This window comes from Dipodomys spectabilis, unplaced genomic scaffold (genome assembly GCF_019054845.1).
Source record: "Dipodomys spectabilis isolate Male_0828 unplaced genomic scaffold, ASM1905484v1 ptg000002l, whole genome shotgun sequence".
Classification (NCBI taxonomy): domain Eukaryota; kingdom Metazoa; phylum Chordata; class Mammalia; order Rodentia; family Heteromyidae; genus Dipodomys; species Dipodomys spectabilis.
Window position 1 is genome coordinate 27,364,702 of NW_024870679.1, and position 23,597 is coordinate 27,388,298.

Below are 23,597 nucleotides of genomic sequence, written 5' to 3' on the forward strand. Positions count from 1 at the left end.
GGTTAATAGTCATAAGTCTTAGTGTTTATTCTGTGACTAGTTTTGAAATGCGTTAGGCTACTTTTGGGAATACAGCAATAAGCTACTTTCTGAGACTATCTCCCAATTAGCCAACAAAAATTGAGGCTGCAGGTGTGACTGAAGTGGTAGAGTGCCACTTGTGAACAAGTAGGAAGTCCTGAGTTCAAGCCCCAGCCCAAAATAATCCAAAACACCCAACATTTTCAAAATTTGGCAAAATTTGAATGTCTGGCTTCCAAAAAATGTCCTGTATTTATCATTGAGTTATTTAGCTCCATGCCCATTAAGTGCTCCTATTCAGTAGGTAGTTTTATCTCTTAAACTCACAATTCAGAAAAATCACTTAGATAAAAAATCTGTTCATGAAATCTTAGTTTTTATTTTGTTTTGTTTTTATGCTGGTTCTAGGGCTTGAACTTGGGGTTTGGGCGTTTCCCTTGAACTTTTGTACTAGGCTAGGGTCTACCACTTGAGCCACAGCTCTACTTACAGCTCTTTTAGTGGCTAATTGTGGAGATAAGAGTTTCCTGGACTTTGATGCCAGGACTGGCTTTGAAGCTCAACCTTGGGAGATCTCAGTCTCCTGAAATGCTAGGATTTACGGGTATGGGCCACTGGTGCCCAGAGAAAGTGTTTTGTGTTTCAGTGATACTGTTGTCATTTTAGCAAAACTGTATTGTGATGTGAACTCATCAAGCCTTTTATATCATGGCTATTAGATGTTTTTGCTTTTTATTTTTATTGAAGACTTAAAGTTTAAAAAGAACACATCAGTCCAAATGGAAGAAGCAAAAATAAGTCATTTCCTCTCTTTTCATACTATCTTTTACTGTCACGTTTATCCTCTGACTTTACCTGTTGAAGGTTTATATATACTACTTTAAAGCAATTTTGAAAGTCATTCAACGTAATTTGTTTGACTCTGGAGTTAAAGCAAGGAATCCTGAATCTTCTAATTTTTACCTCTGCTTTAAGCTTGTGCTTGAAATTTTTTTTTTTTTATAATTAGCATAACAAAAGGCATATTAATTTTCCTTTCTTTCCCTTCTCTCTAGTTGCAAAGTAGCTTCTAACACTAATAAGTATGTACAGTAAACAAGAACACTGAATGTGGTGGTACCAGCTCTGAAAATACAGAGGCAGGAAGATCATGAGTTTGAGGGTAGCCAGTTCTGACCTTCTGCATATCATTATAACCTGTACTTCCAGTGAATATTGTTATATTAAAATTTAGGGGGTTTTTTTTAGGTCAACAAGGGCAGACACAAGATTATTCAAAGGCTTGGGAGGAATATTACAAAAAGCAAGGTATTGTTTTTATTAGAAATGAGATTCTTTTAGGCTTTTAATTCTAGTTACAGCAACAGTTTTTTTTTCTTAAAGGTCAAGCAGTTCCTGCTCCTACTGGTGCTCCACCAGGTGGTCAGCCAGATTATAGTGCAGCCTGGGCAGAGTATTATAGACAGCAAGCAGCCTACTATGCCCAGACAAGTCCCCAGGGAATGCCACAGCATCCTCCAGCACCTCAGGTATAATAAATTTGCTAATTTAATTACTTCATGCTAATCATGTTTTCTGCATGTTTATTGTTTGTCTCTTTGGAAATGCATATGTTTAACTTTTTAGTTTTTATCTGATGAAATATAACTAAAGGAAGCAATTGTGTATATTTGGGTTTTTTGTTGGCTTTTGTTTTTGTTTTTAAATAATGCTTTCTGGCATCTGAATGCTGAATATTTCTACCATGCCTTTGATTTTAAAAATAAATTTTCTTCCCTCCAGGGATTTGCAAATCATGCAAGAAGCCACCACCATTTATATTAACCAGTTTTTCTTTCTTAAAGGATTCACTCCTAAATTAGCTCCATTTAAAGGATTTTCTTTAACTTTTTGTGTATTTCTTATGTATCTCTTCTGCACAGGGCCAATAATAAGAAGTGGACAATACAGTATTTGCTTCATTGTGTGGGGGAAAAAAACCTTTGTTAAATATATGGATGCAGACGACTTGATGAAGATCTTAATTTTGTTTTTGGTTTAAAGTAGTGTTTTTTTTTTTTTGAAAATGTACAAAATATCTATCACTACTGATAGGAGGTTAATATTTCTGTGTAGAAATGAAAAATTGGTTTGTTTTTAGTATTTAGTGTAGATGTACACATTCCAGCAAATGTATTTGCAACTATTATGTGGTCAATGCTTTGTGATATAAATGTACTTTTTCAATGTATACTTTCACTTTTAAATGCCTGTTTTGTGCTTTACAATAAATGATATGAAACCTCCTGTGTCGGTAAGTTGGATATATGGGTAAAGGATTTGTAATTGCTTAGCAATGGTAAATTAAGCTACATATACACAAATATATAAGCTTTCCCCATGAATTGCTGAACTTTTAAACACTGGCATGTTTTTCCCCCTTGCAGTATAGTGGTAGATTGGAGAATCTTTTTCCACTTACTTGTATTTGGCTATTTCAGCACAAGTAATCTTGATATCTTCATTTTTTTTCCTTTTGTTTAAAAACTGCATGTGTGTACAATGATCTTTTAGCATACTTCCATTGCATTAACAGTGAAATTTCCTTTTATACATGACCACTGTTTCAGACCTGTACTGCTGCTATAACAGTTAACCTTTCTGTTCTTAATTTGGTAATTACTTATTTCCAAGACGGTTTCAGCATAACTAATTTTAAAGAGTTTTCAGATAGTGAATTTGAGTAGTCTACTAAGAACAACTTTTTCCACGTAAACCAACTTTTTGATGTATATATTATTAGTGTGTTTCTTTCTAAATTTAGGTTAGAAAAGTGAATAGTATGCAAAAAAAAGATAGCTATATTGCATCTGCCATTGAAACCATTGGGGTATGGAAACGTTCAAGCTTTTTTTTTTCTTTTTCTTTTTGCAGTATAGATAAGCTTTGTTTTATAAATGCACAAGTCCAGTCATTGAATCAAATGATTTTTTTTGTGTACTTGAAATCATTTTATTAATCCTTAACACTCATGCTGAAGTTCTGATATTTTGTTGAAATCCATTGTTTTACTCTGCATATTTGTTGGCTCTTTGCAAATTAATATGTTAGACTACATGCAAATACAGTCTGTCTTGCCATTGTCTGTTGAAGTGCAGGTTTGATCCAGCCAGTATAGAACTAGCTCTGTAGGGGTGAGGAGGACTGTGCTGTGTATCATCCTTGATTGTGTTCCTTCAAGGAGCATTGCACTGTAAGTACATCAGAATGACAAATTGATGAACTGCAACAGTATCTTTTTGTCAATGTTCCACATAATGCAAATGCCATATTTTGTGTGAATATTATGTTGGAATACAGTGCTGATATCTCGGAAAACCATAACTGTTTCTTAACAGAATAATACATAGTTCTGTATTTTTTTTTAAGTGAGCTTAATGGGTAAGTATTTTTTTATATGCTTTAGCTATCGCTAAAGAAAACTGATCATTAACAAAGTTGAATAGTATTATGGTGCTCCTAAAATGCTGTTTTTCAATGTAAAATATGCATATCTTAATATGAAAAACTTGAAATGTATAAGACAGAAGTGGTTTTCTGTTTGCAAATAATAAGCAATGTAGCACTTTTAACACCATTTCATAAATATATTGTTACTGGTGGGGAGCACCATTTGTTGTTTTGAGTATACTTTAAAGAAAGAATGTACCAAGACATAAATGTTGAGATTACATATAGGGTGGAAAATAGCAGTACAGTTCATTGTAGATGTTTTGAAATGTTTTTTGACTGTTTTATGTAATGTAGAGTGACTTCCCTTACCCTTACTTAGATCTGGATATGTAGTCCTAGTTTTGAAGTTTAATAGTTAAGGAATTTAGTTAGTTATCTATTATCTTTAAGAGTAGGGTATTGACATGAACAATTTCAGAATTTTGCATGATACTGTTATATAGATGACCTTTTAGGAAAGTGGTGCATTTATTAAGTGAACTGAACAAATAATTCAGTTGGATTCAGTATCATAACACAAATTGGAGGCTGTTGATTTTGATTCATTTAAGGTTTAAAATCTTTATTAATTGCAAACAGTGCAATTATTTATACTTCACAGTGCCTTCCCAGACCTTCCACCTTAGGTTCTGCTGCAAAAAGCAACAGGTAAGCACAACCTAAGGACATATATAAATTAATATTTCAGTACATTAATGTTGTCCCTGTGAGGTTTTTGTGGTTGTGTACTCAAAAGCAATCTGCTACTGCTTCCCTAAAATGTATTTTGTTATTTATGCTACCATCTTAGTGGAAAGTCTGTTAAGTTGTTCAAACAACTGTTTACATTTCTGGGTAATGGTTTTTTGCTTAAAATTTTTTTTTATTAAACCAAGAAAATGAGTAGATTGCTACTGTAACTGAACGCTCAATACCCAAATCTTTTTATATTTCTCCCAAAATATAGAAATGTTAACAGTTGAGAAAGGAAATTTACATAGTTTTCAAGATCTAGGAAATCATTGTTAGAAACGTCAACAGCCTTCACAGTCTGTATGATTGATAGGACATTTTCTTTGCCCTCCAAACCTATGGTTTCTTTTTCCTTTTCTTTCTCTTTTTTCTTTTTTCTTTTTTTTTTCTTTTTTTTGAATTAGTTGATTCAGTAAGAGTATTTTGGGTCAGTTTGGTTATGATTTTTTTTCTTAAGACAATTGTTTTCATAAAATTTATACATGCTGAAAAGGAAAAATAAAAGGAATATTGGCAGTATGTTTTGATAAGGCATGTGTATCAGTGAAATGTTAACTGTATAGCAAATAATCTTTCATAATCTGTAGCAACCAGTGTTTTTCTGATTTATATTTTAATAACTGACGCTGCACTTACTTTATGCCAGTTTAAAATGTGTGTGTGTTCTTGTAGATGACTTTAACTGGTACATATTTTGAGTTAAGATGAATGTATTAAAGCAGCGTCATATCAGTTTTGTTTGTTCAGTTTCTAAAATGTGCTGATCCTTTTTTAAAATCCTGCTTATCTTTACAACAAAGAAAAATATTCAAAAATACTGCCTTCATTTTCACACACAGTGCTGAAGATGCTGCAAGCACCAAATCATAGCTCATAAAATCAGGTCCTGAGATAGTTACCCATAAAGAGGAATCCTTTGAGTGTATGCCATTGGTGAGCCGATGAGCATGGACCATAGAAGGGCTCAATGTAGAAGGTAAAATTGGCAAATCATAATTGAGAAATATGAAATGTATTCCCATACATGATATGGTATAGGGTGTATTGTACCTGCTTTTGATCACTTCATTTTAAATTGCTTTTCAGTTGATCCTTAAATGTTCCATGAACTGTTAAATTTCATAAGTTATGCACCACATTTATGTCTTATGTGTTTTGATAGCTTAGGTATGTTGTAGTTGATAATATAAAAGCGCTCTTAAGAGCCTGTCAAGGTTTAGTTGTAGTTTGCATTTTTTATAAAAGAAAATATAGACAAATACTAATAGATATTGGGGCATTGTTTCTATCTCATGAGAATTTTTATTTCATTACCATAAGCCTTTGCTGATTTTATAAGCATTTTTTATGACATTAATCTTAACCTTGAAAGAAATGAAAAGCAGAAAAGGTGAGCCAGCTGTTGATTTGAATGCAGTGGATGTTAGGAATGGTAGAAGAGATGGTTAGATTGAAATTGAACTAATTTAGCACTTAAGCAAAAATTAGGTGAGCTTTTTAAAACAAAAAAATCTTAGTATGGTGGTACTTAGAATTCTGTGGTTTGGTGTTCCGTAAGTGAGTATAGTTTTTTAATTGATAAAAATTGTTTTAATACGAAAGCTGGTTATTTTTTTATTGATCATTTATTAGCATTTTAAAATGTTCTTAATATCTTGATAGTTAATGCATAAAAATGAGTTAATGAGTTTGGATAGGAGTTACAGTACCTTCAAAAAGCAAGAGAATATTAAAAGGTTTTAACATTTCATTTGCTTGAATATTCTGCCAACAGAACCAGTTGGACATAAAAGTTAAGCTGTTTAAAATAATGACGTTGAGTTTAGTAAGCAATGAGGATGTCTTATTTTTGTTTCCTGCAATTTTGCCTCATTTTAAAATGCATTTCAGTAATACTTAAGGATAATTTTTACTTTATAATCTTTGATTAGTCACTTGGCTTTTCTTACACAATATGAAGTTTTGAGGGACTTTTAAATTGGTTCTTGAAACAGGCAAGTGAATCCCAAGGTTTTATTTTCTTCAGTAATACCCCTAAAGCAGCCTTTAAATGTATTTGCGAATATATATATTTTTTTCTTATGCATGCTTGATGCATTTTCGTCCTGAGAAAAGTGTTCTCTACAGAAACTACCCGTGTGTAAAAAGAAGATTGGCTTAAAATGGCTACTGTGATGGGAACAGTGTCTTAGGGAGATGCAGCTTGGACTTGAGGTAAATTGAATACTTTACGAAATGTGGTTTAGAGTTTGCTTTTATGACATTGTAAATGGGCACATGATTGCTGTAATTGTGTATTCATTATGGTCTTCTTAATAAAATAAATAAATGTACGTTAATGAATATTATAAGGAGTGAGTGCTTTGTGTCTTTGTAAATGTATACAGTGGAAAGAACCTTTTATTTTACAGTTGACTGTCACTTAAAAGTTTACTGTGAGAAAATGGGGTATTTTTTTAAACTAATTGATAAAAGAATCATTTGATTGCACAAGTCTTTTAACATAAAAGATTTTTCTTCTTTAATACACAATTAGCTTTTTATGGGTTTACATTGTAAAATAGTCTTCCAGAAAATTAAAATACAAAACAACTTGAGATAATAAAACATGAAAGCTAATTATTTACAAAGTTATTTGAAACTTACAGTTCTAAATTGAAAGCTGTGTCACTTTTTCCTAATCCTCATAAATCTTGAAACCTCTACTTCTACAGAATATTTTTTCCTTCATAAACTTGATACAAAGTTTTCTCACTAAAATACAATTTATTCAGGCAGGATCACAACACAAATTTGCTTATAAGTTAAATATTCAGAACACAATGATTTCTATAAGGTTTTGTTTAGCAAAACTACATGAATTTCTTGGTTTTCTTCATGCTTCTCCTTTCTCATGAATCAAGAATGATATTCCTTGGTTCAAAAACTTTGAAACTACACCAATCAAATTTATGTAGTACTAAGGGAAAAAGATCCTACTTACTGATCGGTTTCAGCTTCTGTGCCAGCTAACTGCAGACTAATTTAGATGTAAAAGCTCATAAATGACCTTTGTGTCATGCAAAATAATGACGTACAGCTATGAGCTTATGGGAAGTACATATACAGCTTCTTCATGTCCTAAAAAATTCTGAATACATTTCCCAATTCTATTAGGAATATTTAATTGTCTGCTGCTGCATACCGTGGTAATAGCTATGATGACTCATTCAGAAAAGAGATTCTTTGGATGAGTTTTGTGTTTTGAAGACTTTAGGGAAAGGAATTATGAAGTCAACAGTGGCACTTCTGTTTTCCTTTTTGGCCCCGCCACAGAAAAGATGGATGTAGTAAGAAAGTTGGAGAGAGAATTTCCAAGGGGAGAAGGAAGCCTAGTAGTCGTCAGCTAAAAAAGAGAAGAAGAAGAATGATTTTTTTTTCCCTCTCTAAGGATAAAAAAATTTCAGTACAATAAAAAGTTAAAAGCCGGATTAATTCTTACTTTCAATGGTAAGAATACAGGTACTAGCTGCTGAGCCTTTACTGTTGACTGCTTTACACATATACTCCCCTCCATCTTCTGGGAAAGTTTCTGGTAAGTAAAGGCAGTAAGTTTCTCCTCTTTCAATGTATTGATAATCTTCTCCATCTTGAAGTATTTCTCCTTCAAACCACCATGTAATTTCTGGCTTGGGTTCTCCAGTTACTTTAACAGTAAATCTGACTGGCTCGCTGTCTACAACTGACATGTTTTTGAGTGACTTTTTAAACCATGGAGCTCCCGATCTTGTTTGCTCTTCATCTTCAGTAGTGGAGCCATTCAGGATGCTGCTTTCTTCTTCTTCATCCTCTCTGTTCTGTATTAAAATAAGTGCGTTCAGTTTGACATTTGTAAATTTGCAATGATTCCACAACAGTACTTGGTAGTAATGGAATTTTTAGGGTAAAGGTACAGAACATACACTTACTACAGAGTACTTTATGAAACATACTAGTGATTAAGCACCTATTAAAATACCCCTTATAAATTTGGGTTTTAAGAGCATCCTTAGTAAGCCTGGTATACCTTTTGTAGTGCTGCATCAATTTCTTTTTGTTCAAACTGCATTCGTAATAATTTTTGTTGTTCTATTCTTCTCTGCTCTTCCTCTTCTCTTGCCTTAGCCATTTGTTCAAATCTAGCTTTCATATTCACTTTATGAGTAAATGGAGCCTCACTTCTTTTTGCAGGCTTTACATCAACATCTTCTTCCTTCAGGAAAGTGGGCCAAGAAAGTAACAGTTGCTTGCTTTCTAAAAACCAAGACCTAAATAAAGTTTTAATAGTCATGTGGTTTATAGGAGCAACGTATATTTGGTATGAACATTCATACCATAACATAGTGTAAGCATCATGTCATTGGCAGAAAAACTGAAGGTAACTATATGGAGACTAAACATGAAGTTGTTGGTAGTTTAAATTGAAGCCACAGTGTGAGTGTAAGAACAGGCCAATTATGGTGGCAACAGATGAGGTGAACAATTTAATAAGACTTCTAAAGTACTATGATTTCTAAACCAGTTAAATAAGGGTTAGTCTGTGAAAAAAAAACTTCAAAGCACTGTAAGGAAATTGCTTCAGGGTAGCATCTCCAATTAAATATGAGAAGTTGATAATCTTGATTTATGGAATATAACAGTGAGGTGCTGCACCTAATGAAGTAGAAGGTAAAAGTTGGAAAACTTGGGGGTGGTTTACCAAATTAAATAGGAAAATCCTAAAAGCGCAAAAATTAAGGTAAAATGGAGTAAACAGACTAACCTATCACCTGAAAGTAATTGACATATACAACAAAGGTTTTTCTGATATATAAGAACTAGCTTTGGTATCAAACTAATTCAACCTCTGAATCTAATAACTTGTAGATTTTAGCATAAACATTTAAGTAAAAATTTACCACTGTCCATTTAGCTCTCAAACCTGCTTTTAGGAGATGGGAATCTTGAATAGGTAACAAAAAAAAATCTCAACACCCAGTGTTTTCTTTACCATCTTTCTGAGCCCCTGAAAGCGAGTCAGAAAAGTACTAAAGGAGTTGTGTTGAGTGAGTATTGTTTGGTACATTAAAAGGCACTGAAATACTAATTATGGTAGATGGTGTATCTTCCTTGAAATGTGAAAATTTTCATTTTTAATTCTGAATATAATTTTAGCTATTTTATAGTCAGTTAACACAAAGCTTGTCTAGCCTATATTTCAGATATTTATCCAAAACAATTTGTGGTAGCATCTGCTTTCCCTAGTAATGTTGGTATAATATTCAGTGCCTAAGTTATCACCTGCTCAAAAGCAACCTTTACCCATTGAGTTGAAGTTAGGTCTCCTATTTTACTCTCTCAGCTCTTCCTTGATGGCTGTTTAGTAGTTTATCCAAGTTAAACCAATAGTCATTGAAACACTAAAGTAGGAAGGACCTAAGTCATTTGTCTTCTGCATTTGTCTGCTGCTCAAAGATCATGACATCAGAATTCCAGTGATTCTTACACTGATTTATTGCTGTGACCTTCAGCAGATCATATGGGCTTTATAAGCGTCATCTATATATAGGAATAGTGGACATGCCTTTTGTACTAAAGTCATTCTGAAACTGGGAAATCTCAAAAGCTCTTAAAACCTTCATGTTCTGTGTAGTTTCCATATCATATACACCAAGGGCTAGTTTTAAGTACTGAAAATTCAGTCAATGTTATTCCAGTTGAATTGTTACTATGCCATAGTTAGGTTAAGTGTAAAAAAATAATATACCTCGTGGAAGTTTTCTGCTTCTCGCTCCTTAATTTCAAGGTCAATTGCTCTCCTCCTTGCTCTTTCTTCTTCTATCTTTCTCTGTATTTCTTTTTCCGATAGCTGTCCAATTTTTTCAAACTTGCTCTTTAGATTTTTAGCTTGAATAGAACCACTCCTTTTTAATTTAATTAGTTCTTCATACTCTTTGCTCAGTCCGAAAGTTTCATTTTCCTCCTCTTCCTTCAAAATTAAATTTTTTAAAATGTTGAATGTCAACAAATTACAGTAAACCTGCTTATTCATGGATGAAATGTTCCAAAACACCCAAAGACATTTCTAAGTCATGTAGTGGAAGTTCCTCCCTACCCCACCACCCACCCCCATATTTTTCTTTCAGTATTGCTGTGGGGAAATGAAAGTCCATGAGACATCTCCAATTGACCACCAAAAAATTGGAAGTGGTAGAATACCATAGTTGAGTTTAAAAAAAAAAAAAAAAAATCTTGAGCTGAAGAGCACAGGGACAGCGCCCAAGCCCAGAGTTCAAGCTCCACGACCAACCAAAAAAAATAAAATCTCAGAGACAGTGCCCAGGGCCTGTGCTTTCCCCGCCCCCCCCCCCATTATTATTATTTTTTTACTTAAAGCTCATTACAGTTTCTTTGGCATATCCAAATGGTCAGCATCACTACTATGGTTCATTGGGCCCAATAGTAAATAAAAATTGCATTGCTTGACAATCACCACTCTCGTGACACTTCAATAACAGAATAAGTACTAAGTGACTAATGTAATGAGCAGATAGTGTAAAGAGATGGCTGCTTTCAAATGATAAAACAGTGGAAATATCGGACCTTCATTTAATACTGATACTTTCTCAAGTAAGTATGGCTAAACTTTCCTATTCCATAAGACTTACTAAAACTAAATTTGACATGGCAAGATTAATTTTTACTAGGGTATTCTGCAGGAAATTGTTGATACGGAAAAGTAAAGCAAATTGGGCAACAACAAAAAACTTGGGCATTGGTGCTGTGTAGTTTGCCTAGTTGTTTAGATGTGATTTTCTTCATCTTTAAATAGAGCCCAATTATCTCCAAAATTTATCCTAACTTTGATTTTATAGTGGTTATAAGGTTAGATACCATTCATTGCTCTAGTAAATATATATTTCATCAGTGATGAAAGGGAGCCAGTCAAAATTGAACTTTTTTTTTTTGCAGTAAAGGGGGTGGGGGATGGGTCGGTCGTGGGGCTTGAACTCTGGGCCTGAGTACTGTCCCACAACTCAAGGCTAGCACTCTACCACTTGAGCCATAGCATCACTTCTGGGTTTGGGGTGGTTTATTGGAGATTAAGAGTCTCACAGACTTTACTGCTTGGATTGGCTTTGAGCCATGATCCTCAGATCTCAGCCTCCTGGGTAGCTAGGATTACAGGCATGAGACACCAGCACCTGGCTCCAATTCTTTATAACTATTTCTCATTCAGATTTGTTTCCCCAGACTTTACATCACCTCTTTCCGCAGCACCTACCAGGCAGCCAGGGCTTAAGCTGTTCTTCCAAGGCGTAGTAGGCTTTTATATGCTATAATAAACCCTAATCCTGTAATATAAAGTAATACATATCTCAGGCAGGGTGCTGCATTGCTTGGAAACCTCCAGACATCGTAGGGTATTTCCTAGCATGAAATGTCTTAACAGTTAAACACTATTATATATTCACTATACAGCTCAATAATATGAACATTGAACTTTATAAGTGGGTGGGGCCTGGAAGAAGAGGCTAAACCTTGTAATCATTTCCTCTAGTATATTCATCCTATGTATTCATTCATATATTTGTATTCTCATAACCAGCTAGGCAATTTGCTTAGCCACAACCAGGACAAAGAAGTAAAACAGCCTACTGCCCCAACATACGACAGCTTCCAAGAGACTACAACCCCTATGTAAAGATTAGGTTCATGGGTCAAGATTCATACATAGGCTGGACGCTGGTGGCTCACGCCTGTAATCCTAGCTACTCAGGAGGCTGAGATCTGAGGATCGCGGTTCAAAGCCAGCCTGGGCAGGAGAGACCATGAGACTCCTATCTCCAATAAACCACCAGAAAACCGGAAGTGGCGCTGTAGTTCAAATTGTAGAGCACTCACCTTGAGCTGAAGAGCTGAGGGACAGTGCCCAGGCCCAGAGTTCAAGCCCCACGACCAACAAAAAAAAAAAAGATTCATGCATAGTCGGCCCAGAAAGTCATCTGCCAAACATGCCATGGTACTGCCAGTTTAAGGCTGGAACAGTTATTTCCCCATGTTATGAAGCTAGGTGCAGGACCCTGACCCTATTCCTGTGTACAGTCTGGAACTAGCCAAGATGCCAATCAGTAATCAAGTGTTTCCCCTTCGTTGCTACCCATGAAATTGGGCCACACAGACAAGAAAGATGCTACATGGGACCTTTAGTAGAATCTTAGGAAAGAATGCTGAGATCTCATTCCATTCTGGAGAAGATGTGGCTCAGCTAAGGATCCGTTGCCCTAGCCTTCCATCATACATCTAGCTTCTACTGAGGACATAACAGGTAGGATGAAGATGTTCACCTAAGAGCATCAGAATGTATCTTGCAGGATCCTTTTGATCACAGGGTCCAGTGAGTGACCAAATTGCTTGCTTTATGTAGTCAGAGCATGTATATTTGTTTTAACTAAGATACTTTAATATCAAAATTCCATCTTAGAATCAGTAAAATAAAATTCAAATTTTGCTCATGAGGCTAGCAGGTATGGCTCAATAGGTTAGTATGTGCTTAGTATGCATGAGGCCCAGTGCCAAAATAAAGCCCCAAAGAACCAATTAAGCACCTTTCCAACCTTACAATATATTCTCATCCATGGTATTCCTGCAGTTACATTTTGATTATCAGTGTGGATGTGGTAGTTCAGGCCTGAATCAGAGCTACTTGGGAGGCAGAGGAGGATCCAGAGTTTGAGGCCAGCTTAGCATAAGTAATGAATGCCTGTCTCAATAAAAACCAAAAGACGGGGCTGGGAAGGTGGGTCAGTGGTAGAGTGCTTGCCTTGCACGCATGAGGCCCTGGGTTCGATTCCCCAGCACCACATAAGCAAAAAGAAAAAAGCCTGAAGTGGCTCTGTGGCTCAAGTGGTAGAGCGCTAGCCTTGAGCTGAAGAGCTGAGGGACAGCGCCCAGGCCCAGAGTTGAGGTCCCACGACCGGACCCAAAAACAAACAAAAAGGGTAGGGGTGGTGTTCAAGTGGTAGAGCATTCACTTTGTTCAATATCCTAGTCCAACCCCCAGTTCTGGAAAATAATATAAATGGGCAAATTAGGTACAGTACTCAGAACAAGAGTTTACAATCACTCTTGTTAATTGTTAATAAATCCAAAGAAATTTGAGGTGTCTAGGAAAATACTTTGAGAATTAAACTAATATGCCAGTCACTTGCAAACTTATGTACAATTTTGAAACTAACAAGGAAGGAGTAAAGTTTGGTATGAAGTGCACATATATGTGGCCTGCACTAAGTAGTTGTTTCTCACAAAAGTAGGTTGAGTAGCTTTTATGTGAGTAGTACTACTTTTGAAGTTACTCTAAAGAAATGTAAGTAAAATACTTAAGTATTTATGGTTAATAAATAGGTATGTCTTCAAACCTTACCTCTCCCATTTCTTGTCTCAGCTGTTCAAATTCCTGTTTCTCTATTTCTAGTTTATGCTTCCGTTCCTCCTCTGTTCGTCGTTTTTCTTCTTCCATTTTTTGTTTTAATAATTCTTCAAAATTAATTTCCAGTTTCCCCGGTGTAAGTGATTCTTGAGAAATGGTTTGATACAACTCTGGGAAGTCATCATCTACTACCTATTAAGTGATAACAGTCCTATCATTGTTTTTGGCCAGGATTATACGAATTAAAAAGGGAATCTTTTGTGTAATAACTGAGAATACATGAATAGAAAGGTTTCAGGTCACTTTAGAGTAGGATAATTGTGATTAAATGACTCATTTAATACACACTGGATAGGATTTAAATTTAAAGAATAACAGACTGAAGGAGAAGCATCTTAGAAAGGAGAGAAGAGAAAGGAGGGGGGAAAAGTGGGGAAAAAATTGCCTGCCTTCCCACAGAAGACAATACTCAAGGTTGTATGCCAGACATGCCAATTTACTCAGAATCTCCTCTACATGAAACATAGTTTCAACTGACTGGTGTTACTCATTGGATACTTTAAAACCTATTTGCAGCTGGGCTGGGGTGGCTCACACCTGTAATCCTTGCTACTTAGGAAGCTGAGTCTTACCATGCTTCTCCGTGCTTCAGCAAATGCCTTCTTTTCTTCCTCTATCCTCCTCCTGGCTTCTTCTTCTGCTTTTCTTTTTTCATCTTCTCTCCTTTGCCTTTCTAGTTCCTCAAAACTAAGTTTGAGTTTGCCAGGGCGGTACTCTTTAAAAATATTTCCTGTGTCTTGGTTTTCCTCCTCTTCATTTACCTTATTGGTCAAAAAAACAATTGAGTAGTAAAACTTGGGATTCATTAAAATAGGCACAGACTAGCTAGCCATTTCATAAAATCCAAATCCTCTTCCTTTTAGATGGCTCATGTTATAAATACCTCAATTGGGGTAAGTTCCAAATAAAGATGTACTCAAATAAAACTTCTCAGTACAGTTTTCAAATAAATAAGGTAGCATATTTTTAAAATGTATTTGCCATACTGAACAATAAGTCTTCCAGTACAAACTGTGTGTACTTAAATTAGGCTTAAGTATATTAAGTATATTTAGAGTCCTTTCATGGATTTTTTTAAGCTATAAGCTGTGGTACTTTCTCTTAACTAAATAAAAGATCGTCTACAACTATTTTATATAAAATTCAAGCTTCATGATTCATTGTTAATTCAAATATTAATTGAAATGTATTATTTAACAATATTAAGCTGACCACACATAATATATAAAATACATAGTATTCATTTATTTACCAAAAGTAATATTTTAAATAGATGTTTAGAAATTAAAATTTTGTGATATATAATCTTTATAATATCATTAATGAGATCTAACCAATAAAATTGTGATGATTTATAAAAGACATGTCCCATTTTCTAAATTCATTTTAAATTCAAGGCCTTTTGTTTGCTCAGTTGGCTGGCACTCCTTTATCACTTGACTTATATCTCCAACTTTGCATTTTGCTCATTATTTTGGAAATGTAGTCTTGCAGATTTTCTGCCAGGCTTGCTTTGATCCTTGATTCTCCATATCTCAGCCCTCCTGAGTGGTTAGGATTACAAGTGCAAACCACCAACTCGTGGTTTTCATTTTAAAAAATATTTTTAATGTGCCAGCCCTTGGGGCTTGACTTCAGGGGTTGGACACTGCCCTTGGGCTTTTTTGCTCTCAAGATTAGCTACCACTTAAGCCACAGTTCCACTTCCAGCTTTTTGGTGGTTAATTGGAGATAAGAGTCTCATGGACTGCTCAGGCTGGCTTTAAACCACAGTCCTCAGATCTGAGTCTCCTAAGTAGCTAGGATTATAGGTGTGAGCCATCAGCACCTAGCTTTATTGATAATTTTAAATACTATAATAATAGTTAACACTCATAGAGTATGCACCCACACATATATACACCAAATGATATTTTAACTGCTTTAATATTTTCAAATTGCTCAGTGCCAATGGCTCACACCTGTAATCCTTAGTTACTCAGGAGGCAGAGATGGAGGTTTGAAGCTCATGCAGGGAAGTCTAAGGCACTCTTTCCTTCAATTAACCACTGGAAAAAGCCAAAAATGGAGTTGGCAAAAAAGCTAAAGGAGGGTGCCCAGGCTGTGAGTTCAAATCCTAGTATCAGCATACATACACTAATAATAATATGCTCAAATACTTGAAAAACTGCACTGATGTCAATGTATACCAAAAAGACTAAAATGCCCTTTAAGGGGCTGGGAATGTGGCTTAGTGGTAGAGTGCTTGCTTAGTATGCATGAAGCCCTGGGTTCGATTCCTCAGTATCACATAAGCAGAAAAAGCCAGAAGTGGCACTGTGGCTCAAGTGGCAGAGTGCTGGCCTTCAGCAAAAGAAGTTCAGGGATAGTTTCTAGGCCCTGAGTTCAAGCCCCAGGACTGGCAAAAAAAAAGCCTTTCAATGATGCCATTAAGTGCATTGTTGTCATTGTTGAACTAATAGATGAAGAGAAAAATAGGTTTGTTGCGTAACTATTTTTGCATCTATCCATATTAATGACAAAAATGTAAACCTTATTCTATACAAACGTTCTACATAGGAAATTTCAAAAAAAAATTTGGGGGGGGGCATGGGTCATAGGGCTTAAACTCAGGGACTGACACTGTCTCTGAGGAACTTTTGCTCAAAGCTAACACTACCACTTAGAGCCACAGCTCCACTACAAGTTTTTGAGTAGGACATAAAAGAGTCTCACAGACTTTTCTGCCTGGGCTGGCTTCAAATTGCAATCCTCAAATCTCAGCCTCCTAAGTAGCTAGGATTACAGGCATTATCCACAGGCTCCTGGCCTTTATTTTAATAAACCATATCCACAACTAGCTATCATTCTTACTATAAAATACAATGTTTAAAGCTAGACATATATACCATTTGCCTCCTTGCTTCTTCAAAAGCACGCCTCTCGGCTTCTAAACGTTGTCTTGCTTCCTCTTCAGCTTGCTTCTTTCGGTTTTCTTGTCTTTGTCGCTCCAATTCTTCAAAAGTTAGTTTCAGTTTTCCAGGAAAATGTGTTTCCTTTTTGGCTTCATTTTCCAGTTCATCATCCTAAGCAAAAATGATGAAAGCAAACCTCTTTGTTTTAAAGGAAATCGCTTAACATGCTACTAAATTAGTTAGGTTGATTCTTTTTTTTTTTTTTTTTTGCTGGTCGTGGGGCCTTAACCCTGGGTCTGGGCGCTGTCCCTCAGCTCTTCAGCTCAAGGCTAGCGCTCTACCACTTGAGCCACAGCGCCACTTCCAACCTTTTCTGCTTATGTGGTGCTGAGGAATCGAACCCAGGGCCTCATGCATGCAAGGCAAGCACTCTACCACTGAGCCACCTTCCCAGCCCATAGGTTGATTCTTTAAAACCAAAAAACAATTACCATGACCAATGAAAGACACTTTGCCTCCTTGAGAGTTCGCTGTTGCTGTTCACATTTTACTCCTTGTTCTTTCTCTACATCCTCAAAATTCTTCTTTATTTTTCCAGATGTCTTATATGATTTGACAGGCACTACTGTTATAAGCAGTGAATCATCTCCTTCCTATTTATAAGACAGATAATTAGTCTACATCTTCTTGGCTGTGCTCTGATGGTTCTCACTTGTCATCCTAACTATTCAGGAGGCAAGATGTGAGAATCACAGTTCAAAGCCACACTGGGTAGGAAAGTCCATGAAACACTTATCTCTAATTAACCACCAAAAAGACAGAAATAGGGGCTTAACTAAAGTAATAAATAGCATAAGCTTTGAGCCAAAAATCTCAGACAGTACCCAGGTCCAGAGCTCGAGCATCAGGTCTAGCACACACACAGACACCACCACCACCACCACCACCACCACTACCAACAACAACAACAAAAGAAAAAGAAGGGAAAAAAAACCCAGTATATATCTTCTTAATAAAAATTTTAGGTCTTAAAGAACTTTACCTCCATAATTGGTGAGTTTCATTACATTGCTGTCAATGATTTTATGAAAAACAAAACATTATTACTAATTACATATCTCTAAAGTTTGCTGTTAATTTAATAAATTCAATAAAAGTAGTTAATTTCACTGAAGTCCAAATGTTGACAAAGTTCAAGAAGCATTCTGTTTCTGGGATGATGAAATCCTTATATCCCTGCTCAGATAAAAAAAAAACTGTGGCAACCATTGTGTGAATTTAGCTCTCTATGCACAATAGGTAATGTATATGTGAGTGTACTCCAAATCAATCTGATGGTGGATTCTTAAACATAAAATCAATGTTTCTTCTTATGATCTTTTTTCCCCCACAGAAGTTTATAAACAATACAACTAGCATTTAATAAGAAAAACCAAATAATATCCAAGCAATTAATTCAACATTTATAGTACAGATAAAATATTTAAGATGTATTTTAATTAATTTCATGAGTTATACAATATAATCTTTTGTTGCCTCTTAACTTTTTTTTCAAAATAAAAAGAATTATAAAGCATAACCCATTCCTCCCCTTCAAAAATTCCAGTTTATGTGGCTATATAAGTTTTAAGCACACCATCAAATTGTTTGATTTTTAAATTGGTTAGATAAGATGGGTTGAGTAGCATTTCCTCATGTTAATACACACTGCATTCAACACTGGTGTATGAAAACACAAACTCTCAGGAACTCTGAAGAAAGAAGACAGATGACAAAACAGAAGCTGCCACTTACAAATGTTAGTTTTCAATGGTCTCAATTATTAGTTCAAGAAATAAGAGGTGGTCTTGGAAGAGTATCTCAAACTGAGAACTAATGATACTTGTATGGAAGCAAAAACATACTTTTCCTTAAAACACTAGGTCATAGTGTTTGAAAGTGCAGAAGTATGATTTTGCTTTTGCAAAAGAGTTCTTGCTATCTTTATAATAAGACAGTAAAATAAAATCCCTTTTAATTTTTCTCAGAATAGAAGATGATTTGTGAATCAGATCATTTTAGGTGAATATTTCATTAAAGGAAATATCAGTTTACCTCTGGTGCTGATTCAGTTTCCGTATTGTTTATGTCCTCAATCTATTGAATGAGAATTTCATGTCATTACGTTACATTGTATTTCTGCTTGTTCCTTTTAAACATACAACTGAAAGAAACTGAGTGTGACTTCTAGTAAGTTTTCAAATATATGTTTTGAAATATTTTCTATTTTTCCAAGTTAGCTAAATGTCCTCACAAATGGAGATTTAGCCTTACTGGTTTTTGCATTTTGATACCAACATCAATATCCAGTGGACAGCATTTTCAGAAAAAAATTTCCTTTGTAAATTTGCATATTGAATAATGGATCAAATACTTTTGACTTGGCTATTCGTTTACAATAAGCAATTATTTTAATTAGCCACTTGAATTAAAATACATAGAAATATTTCTCTATTCTGTGTCCCACCCAAGGAAAACATCATTACCAGTCAAATAATTTTCATGATTTCAGTTTACAACATGAGTATATGATAAAAAGAACATAAATCTGGTAAAACACATAGGCTAATTTAGAAGGAAAATTTATTTTGGAAACCTTGGTTTTCTTCATATTTTGACCAACTCTGTGTTGAAAAGGTCCTATAATCCCAACTACTCAGGAGACAGAGATTGGGAAGATTGATGATTAAGGACAACTCGGGAAAAAATTGGCATTACCTCATCTCAACCAATGAGCTGAATTTGGTGTTCCCAGCTATGCAGAAAGCATAGGTAAGAGGATTACAGTTCCAGGCATGCCCCTGCATAAAAACGAAACCTTATCTAAAAATTAACCTAAAAAAGAAAAAAGGGCTGGAGGCCAGGCTCAGAACGCTTGCCCTTAACAAGGGCAAGTCTGAAAGTTACTGGGGTAATACCAAAACAAAACAAAAATAGCCAGAGCTCAATTTGGCCATTATTGTTATTAGATTTGCATAAAGAATACTTAGCAAACTGAAAATGGTGGTGATTTGAATAATGAAGGAAACATATCTGAGGAAAGTAACAGCCATTAGAAAGTAAAAATTCAGAGCTGTAATTCTTGCTAATGAGGAGGATGAGATACAAAGAATCATGATTTGGAGCTAGCTAAGCAAAGAAAGAAAAAATCCTTGAGATTCGATCTCAAAATAATCAGGGAAAAAAAATGAGTCAAACTGAGCTGGAGATGTAGCAGTGTTAGCTCTCAAGACAATTGATCCCATAGGCTCTGAGTTCAAACCTTGAGTGGGGGTTGGGGAAGGAGTAAAACTATAGGACTGGTGGTGTAACTGGGTGATGAAGCAATGACCTTGCCCAACACTACTAGAAAAAAAAAATCAGGAGGGGGATGGGGGGGAGATGGGAGGGCAGGGATAGTAAGGGGAAACAAAGGAGGAGGCAACAGTGCTTGATAAGAACTGTACCATTACCTTGCTCATGTAATTGTAACCCCTCTGTACGGTATTTTCACAATAAAAAACATTAATAATAAAAATTCAGATTATTGTTTTAATTTTATTTGTTAAATCAGCGCAAGTTTGCAAGTAGTTAACAAACTACTCATGCAACTAAACAGAACTTGGATACACTCTGGCTCATATTAGAAACTGGATAAGTGTCTCACCTAACTTTTTTTCTCTATTTGACAATAAGGAAATAATACATTTTTACTCAGACACCCAATTGCCTGAAAATTAAAATTATTCTAAAAAATAGTTTATGATTAAAAGTCTACTTTGATATTGGAACATTTATTTTTAGTAATTCCAATTATTTTAAAATAATTTTATTCAGAATAATTTGTACACTAGAAAATTATTCAGAATACTTCATCACAGAAGTTCTTGTTACACTGATTTGCTATGTAAATTGTAAAGGCTTTGTTGAATTATGCCTCATGGTAAGAGCAATTTTAACAGATCTATAATAAAACAATTACAAAATAATTTATCTTCAAAAGAATACTGGCAACCTCTTAATTTACATTAATTTCTCAACAAGAAGTTCCAGAAAATATGGTGAGAAATAAGATAACAGGAGTATAGGAAAACACTAATCTTCATTCCAGTTTTCTTTATCATGTTATTACAACCTTTCCAGATTTTTGCAGTTCCCGGTTAAATGATAAAATATATTTGGAGGTGCTTTGGATTTTGAATTTTGTTTTTCTGTTCTTGTTTTCTATTTTTTGCCTTGCTCATTGTAAATTATTGCCAAAATAGCCGGGCCACTGTCTCACACCTATAATTCTAAGTACCTGAGAGGCTGAAACACAAAGTATCTCAATTCAAAGTCAGCCTAGGCAGAAAAATCGGAGAGACTCCAGTTCTAATTAATCAGCAACAAAGCTGAGCTGGAGCAGCCCAGTGGTAGAGTGCCACCGTGAACAAGAAAACTGCATGAGAACACAAGACCCCAGTACTGGCAAAAAATTAAAATCAATAAATAAAACCATTACCAAAATAACAAAAGATAGAATTATATTTTGTTTATCAACAAATGCTGAGAAAGAATAATTTGTGGGCTGGGAAGGTGGCTCAGTGGTATAGTGCATGCCTTGCAAGCATGAGGCCCTGGGTTCGATTCCTCAGCACCACATAAACAGAAAAAGCCCGGAAGTGGCGTTGTGGCTCCAGTGGTAGAGCACTAGCCAAGGCTGAAGAGCTGAAGAGCTGAGGGACAGTGCCCAGACCAGAGTTCAGGCCCCATGACCAGCAAAAAAACCAAAAAACAAAAAAAGAATAATTTGTGCAAAGGATCCTGAGACCCTTTGGATCAATATCTTCACAGAGAAACAGGTGATCAGATGTTCAAGTATAGTATAGACTTTCAGAATCTCCTACTATGGAGTTGCTTCCCAACTATTTTTTTTCCTTTATAGAAAACCAACTTCCTTTTTTTTTCCCTTCAAAATCTCCTCCTTACAATAGCTTCTCTTTTTAAATGGATGATGGATGGTTTTTAATTTTGCTTGTCAGAGTATCCTTAAACATAGCCAGATAATAGCATATCAATCTTTTTTCTCAAAATTTTGTTGATCTTTAATTTTAACATCTAATACACCAAATATACCCACTTGTAATTCATGGTAACAGCTTAGAATTTTATTTTTTTTTTCCAGGGCTGAGGACCAAACCCAGGGCCTGGCACGTGCCAGGCGGGCGCCCTTCTGCTGAGCTAAACCCCCAGCCCCACAACTTAGAATTTTAGAACTGGTAATTATCTTGGTGGTCACTACCCTCACTCCAACTGAGGAAATCTTTACCTATCATTCTTATAGATGAGTTTGTATAAGTGGACTTTGCAAACATTAAGACTCTTCTTGAGGGGCTGGGAACGTGGCTCAGTGGTAGAGCGCTTGCCTTGCATGCGTGAGGCCCTGGGTTCAATTCCTCAGCACCACATAAGCAAAAAGAAAAAAGCCGGAAGTGGCGCTGTGGCTCAAGTGGTAGAGCACTAGCTTTGAGCTGAAGAGCTGAAGGACAGCGCCCAGGCCCAGAGTTCAGGCCCCACGACCGGACCCAAAAGAAAAAAAAAGACTCTTCTTGACTAGTTATGCCATCCTTCCCTCCTGCTACTCCAAGATACATTAGATCATATTAAATTTAAGTAGAAATGTACCTCAATTTTAAAATTAGGCTTTAGACTTTACAAGCCAGGTCCAGTGGCTCATGTCTGTAATCCCAGCTATTTGGGAGGTAGAGTTGAGAAGGAAGCAGTTGAGGCCAGCCTGGACAAAGAGTGAGAAGCTATCTGAATCAATAAACCAGATGTGTGTCAAATGTCTCTGATTCTAGCTGCATTGGAGGCTATCGGTTGGAGGATCACCATTTAAGATCCTACCTGAAATAAATGACTAAAGCAAAAAAAAAAAAAAGAAGTCTGGGATATGACTATAATGTAAAAGCACCTGCCTAGCAAACATGAGGCCCCGAGTTCAAAGCCCAGTACCAACAAAAAGAAATTCAATTTTACATATTTACAAAATTAAATTGCTATTAATACTTGGTTCTATTTACATTTCCTTAATAGGGCAAAAGCTGATTAACCAAGATTTGGTGGCACTTTTATAGGCAGAAAGTGTTTGGAGTTATTAAAACGGCTCCTTTTCATACTGTTTTATTTTCATCTATCTCTGAGAAGCCTATGACTTCATGTTCAAGCTCATTTCTTCAACACACACAGCTTTTTCTTTCAGAAATCACTGCCTATAGACTGCATTCTTAAAAGTCTAGAAAATAATCAGTGCTGGGAAATAGGGTAGAAGACTGTATATACACTTTGTTTTATTTTACCCTCTTATTTGATCATTTTTAATATATCACTAATATATATGTTAATATGATGTAATAGCTATATAATATCTAATGTATAATAAATATCACAATATAATTCTATGCGTTTCACAGTTTCACTGCAAAATGAATGGTCATCTTTTTTTTGGGGGGGTCCAGTCATGGGGCCTGAACTCTGGACCTAAGCACTGTCCCTCAGCTCTTCAGCTCAAGGCTAGCACTCTACCACTTGAGCCCCAGCGCCACTTCTGGCTTTTTTCTTTTTGCTTATGTGGTGCTGAGGAATCGAACCCAGAGCCTCAGGCATGCAAGGCAAGCGCTCTACCACTGAGCCACCTTCCCAGCCCCTGAATGGTCATCTTTACACACTATAAGGGCAGTAGCAGAGCATGTGAGCTCCTCCCTCTAGCTACCATTAAGGCATACCAGACACGCACGCATCAGCACTTCCTTCACACAAGTGTCTATTTTGCAAAGCCAGAGCTAACAAATTTCCTTGGCATGCAAGTATGGCTTATACATTGTTTTCATGATTACTTTTCTGTTTAGAAGGTAGTAGACACTGAAGGGAGCCTAGAAATTGACGTAAGGCACTTAAAGTATTGTTTTAAAAGA

The 23,597-nt window shown here is 35.7% G+C and overlaps 2 protein-coding genes across 10 annotated transcripts in view; one reads left to right on the forward strand and one right to left on the reverse strand.

Annotated features, from left to right (window-relative positions):
- Fubp1 (far upstream element binding protein 1) overlaps positions 1 to 6,593 on the forward strand; it is a 31,328-nt gene extending 24,735 nt beyond the window's left edge. For 4 of the 8 annotated variants that reach the window (XM_042676495.1, XM_042676515.1, XM_042676507.1 and 1 more), the window contains exons 19-21: positions 1,405 to 1,550; positions 4,115 to 4,161; positions 5,085 to 6,593. In XM_042676495.1, the coding sequence (XP_042532429.1) occupies positions 1,405 to 1,550; positions 4,115 to 4,161; positions 5,085 to 5,115 (224 nt within the window). In that variant the 3' untranslated portion in view covers positions 5,116 to 6,593. Of the gene's footprint in view, positions 1 to 1,404; positions 1,551 to 1,943 lie in introns of all 8 variants that reach the window. The other 4 variants (XM_042676531.1, XM_042676539.1, XM_042676547.1 and 1 more) reach the window with 2 other exon arrangements.
- Positions 6,594 to 7,542: 949 nt separating this feature from the next.
- Positions 7,543 to 23,597, reverse strand: part of Nexn (nexilin F-actin binding protein) — a 32,361-nt gene continuing 16,306 nt past the window's right edge. Inside the window, exons 1-10 of one of the 2 annotated variants that reach the window (XM_042676568.1) lie at positions 18,721 to 18,731; positions 17,669 to 17,697; positions 17,118 to 17,279; positions 16,621 to 16,797; positions 14,305 to 14,493; positions 13,667 to 13,864; positions 10,010 to 10,231; positions 8,291 to 8,476; positions 7,727 to 8,081; positions 7,543 to 7,630 (exon numbers count right to left, since the gene is read on the reverse strand). In XM_042676568.1, coding sequence (XP_042532502.1) covers positions 7,617 to 7,630; positions 7,727 to 8,081; positions 8,291 to 8,476; positions 10,010 to 10,231; positions 13,667 to 13,864; positions 14,305 to 14,493; positions 16,621 to 16,797; positions 17,118 to 17,279; positions 17,669 to 17,674 — 1,509 coding nt within the window. In that variant the 5' untranslated portion in view covers positions 17,675 to 17,697; positions 18,721 to 18,731 and the 3' untranslated portion in view covers positions 7,543 to 7,616. Of the gene's footprint in view, positions 7,631 to 7,726; positions 8,082 to 8,290; positions 8,477 to 10,009; positions 10,232 to 13,666; positions 13,865 to 14,304; positions 14,494 to 16,620; positions 16,798 to 17,117; positions 17,280 to 17,668; positions 17,698 to 18,720; positions 18,763 to 23,597 lie in introns of those variants that run through there. The other variant, XM_042676560.1, reaches the window with a different exon arrangement.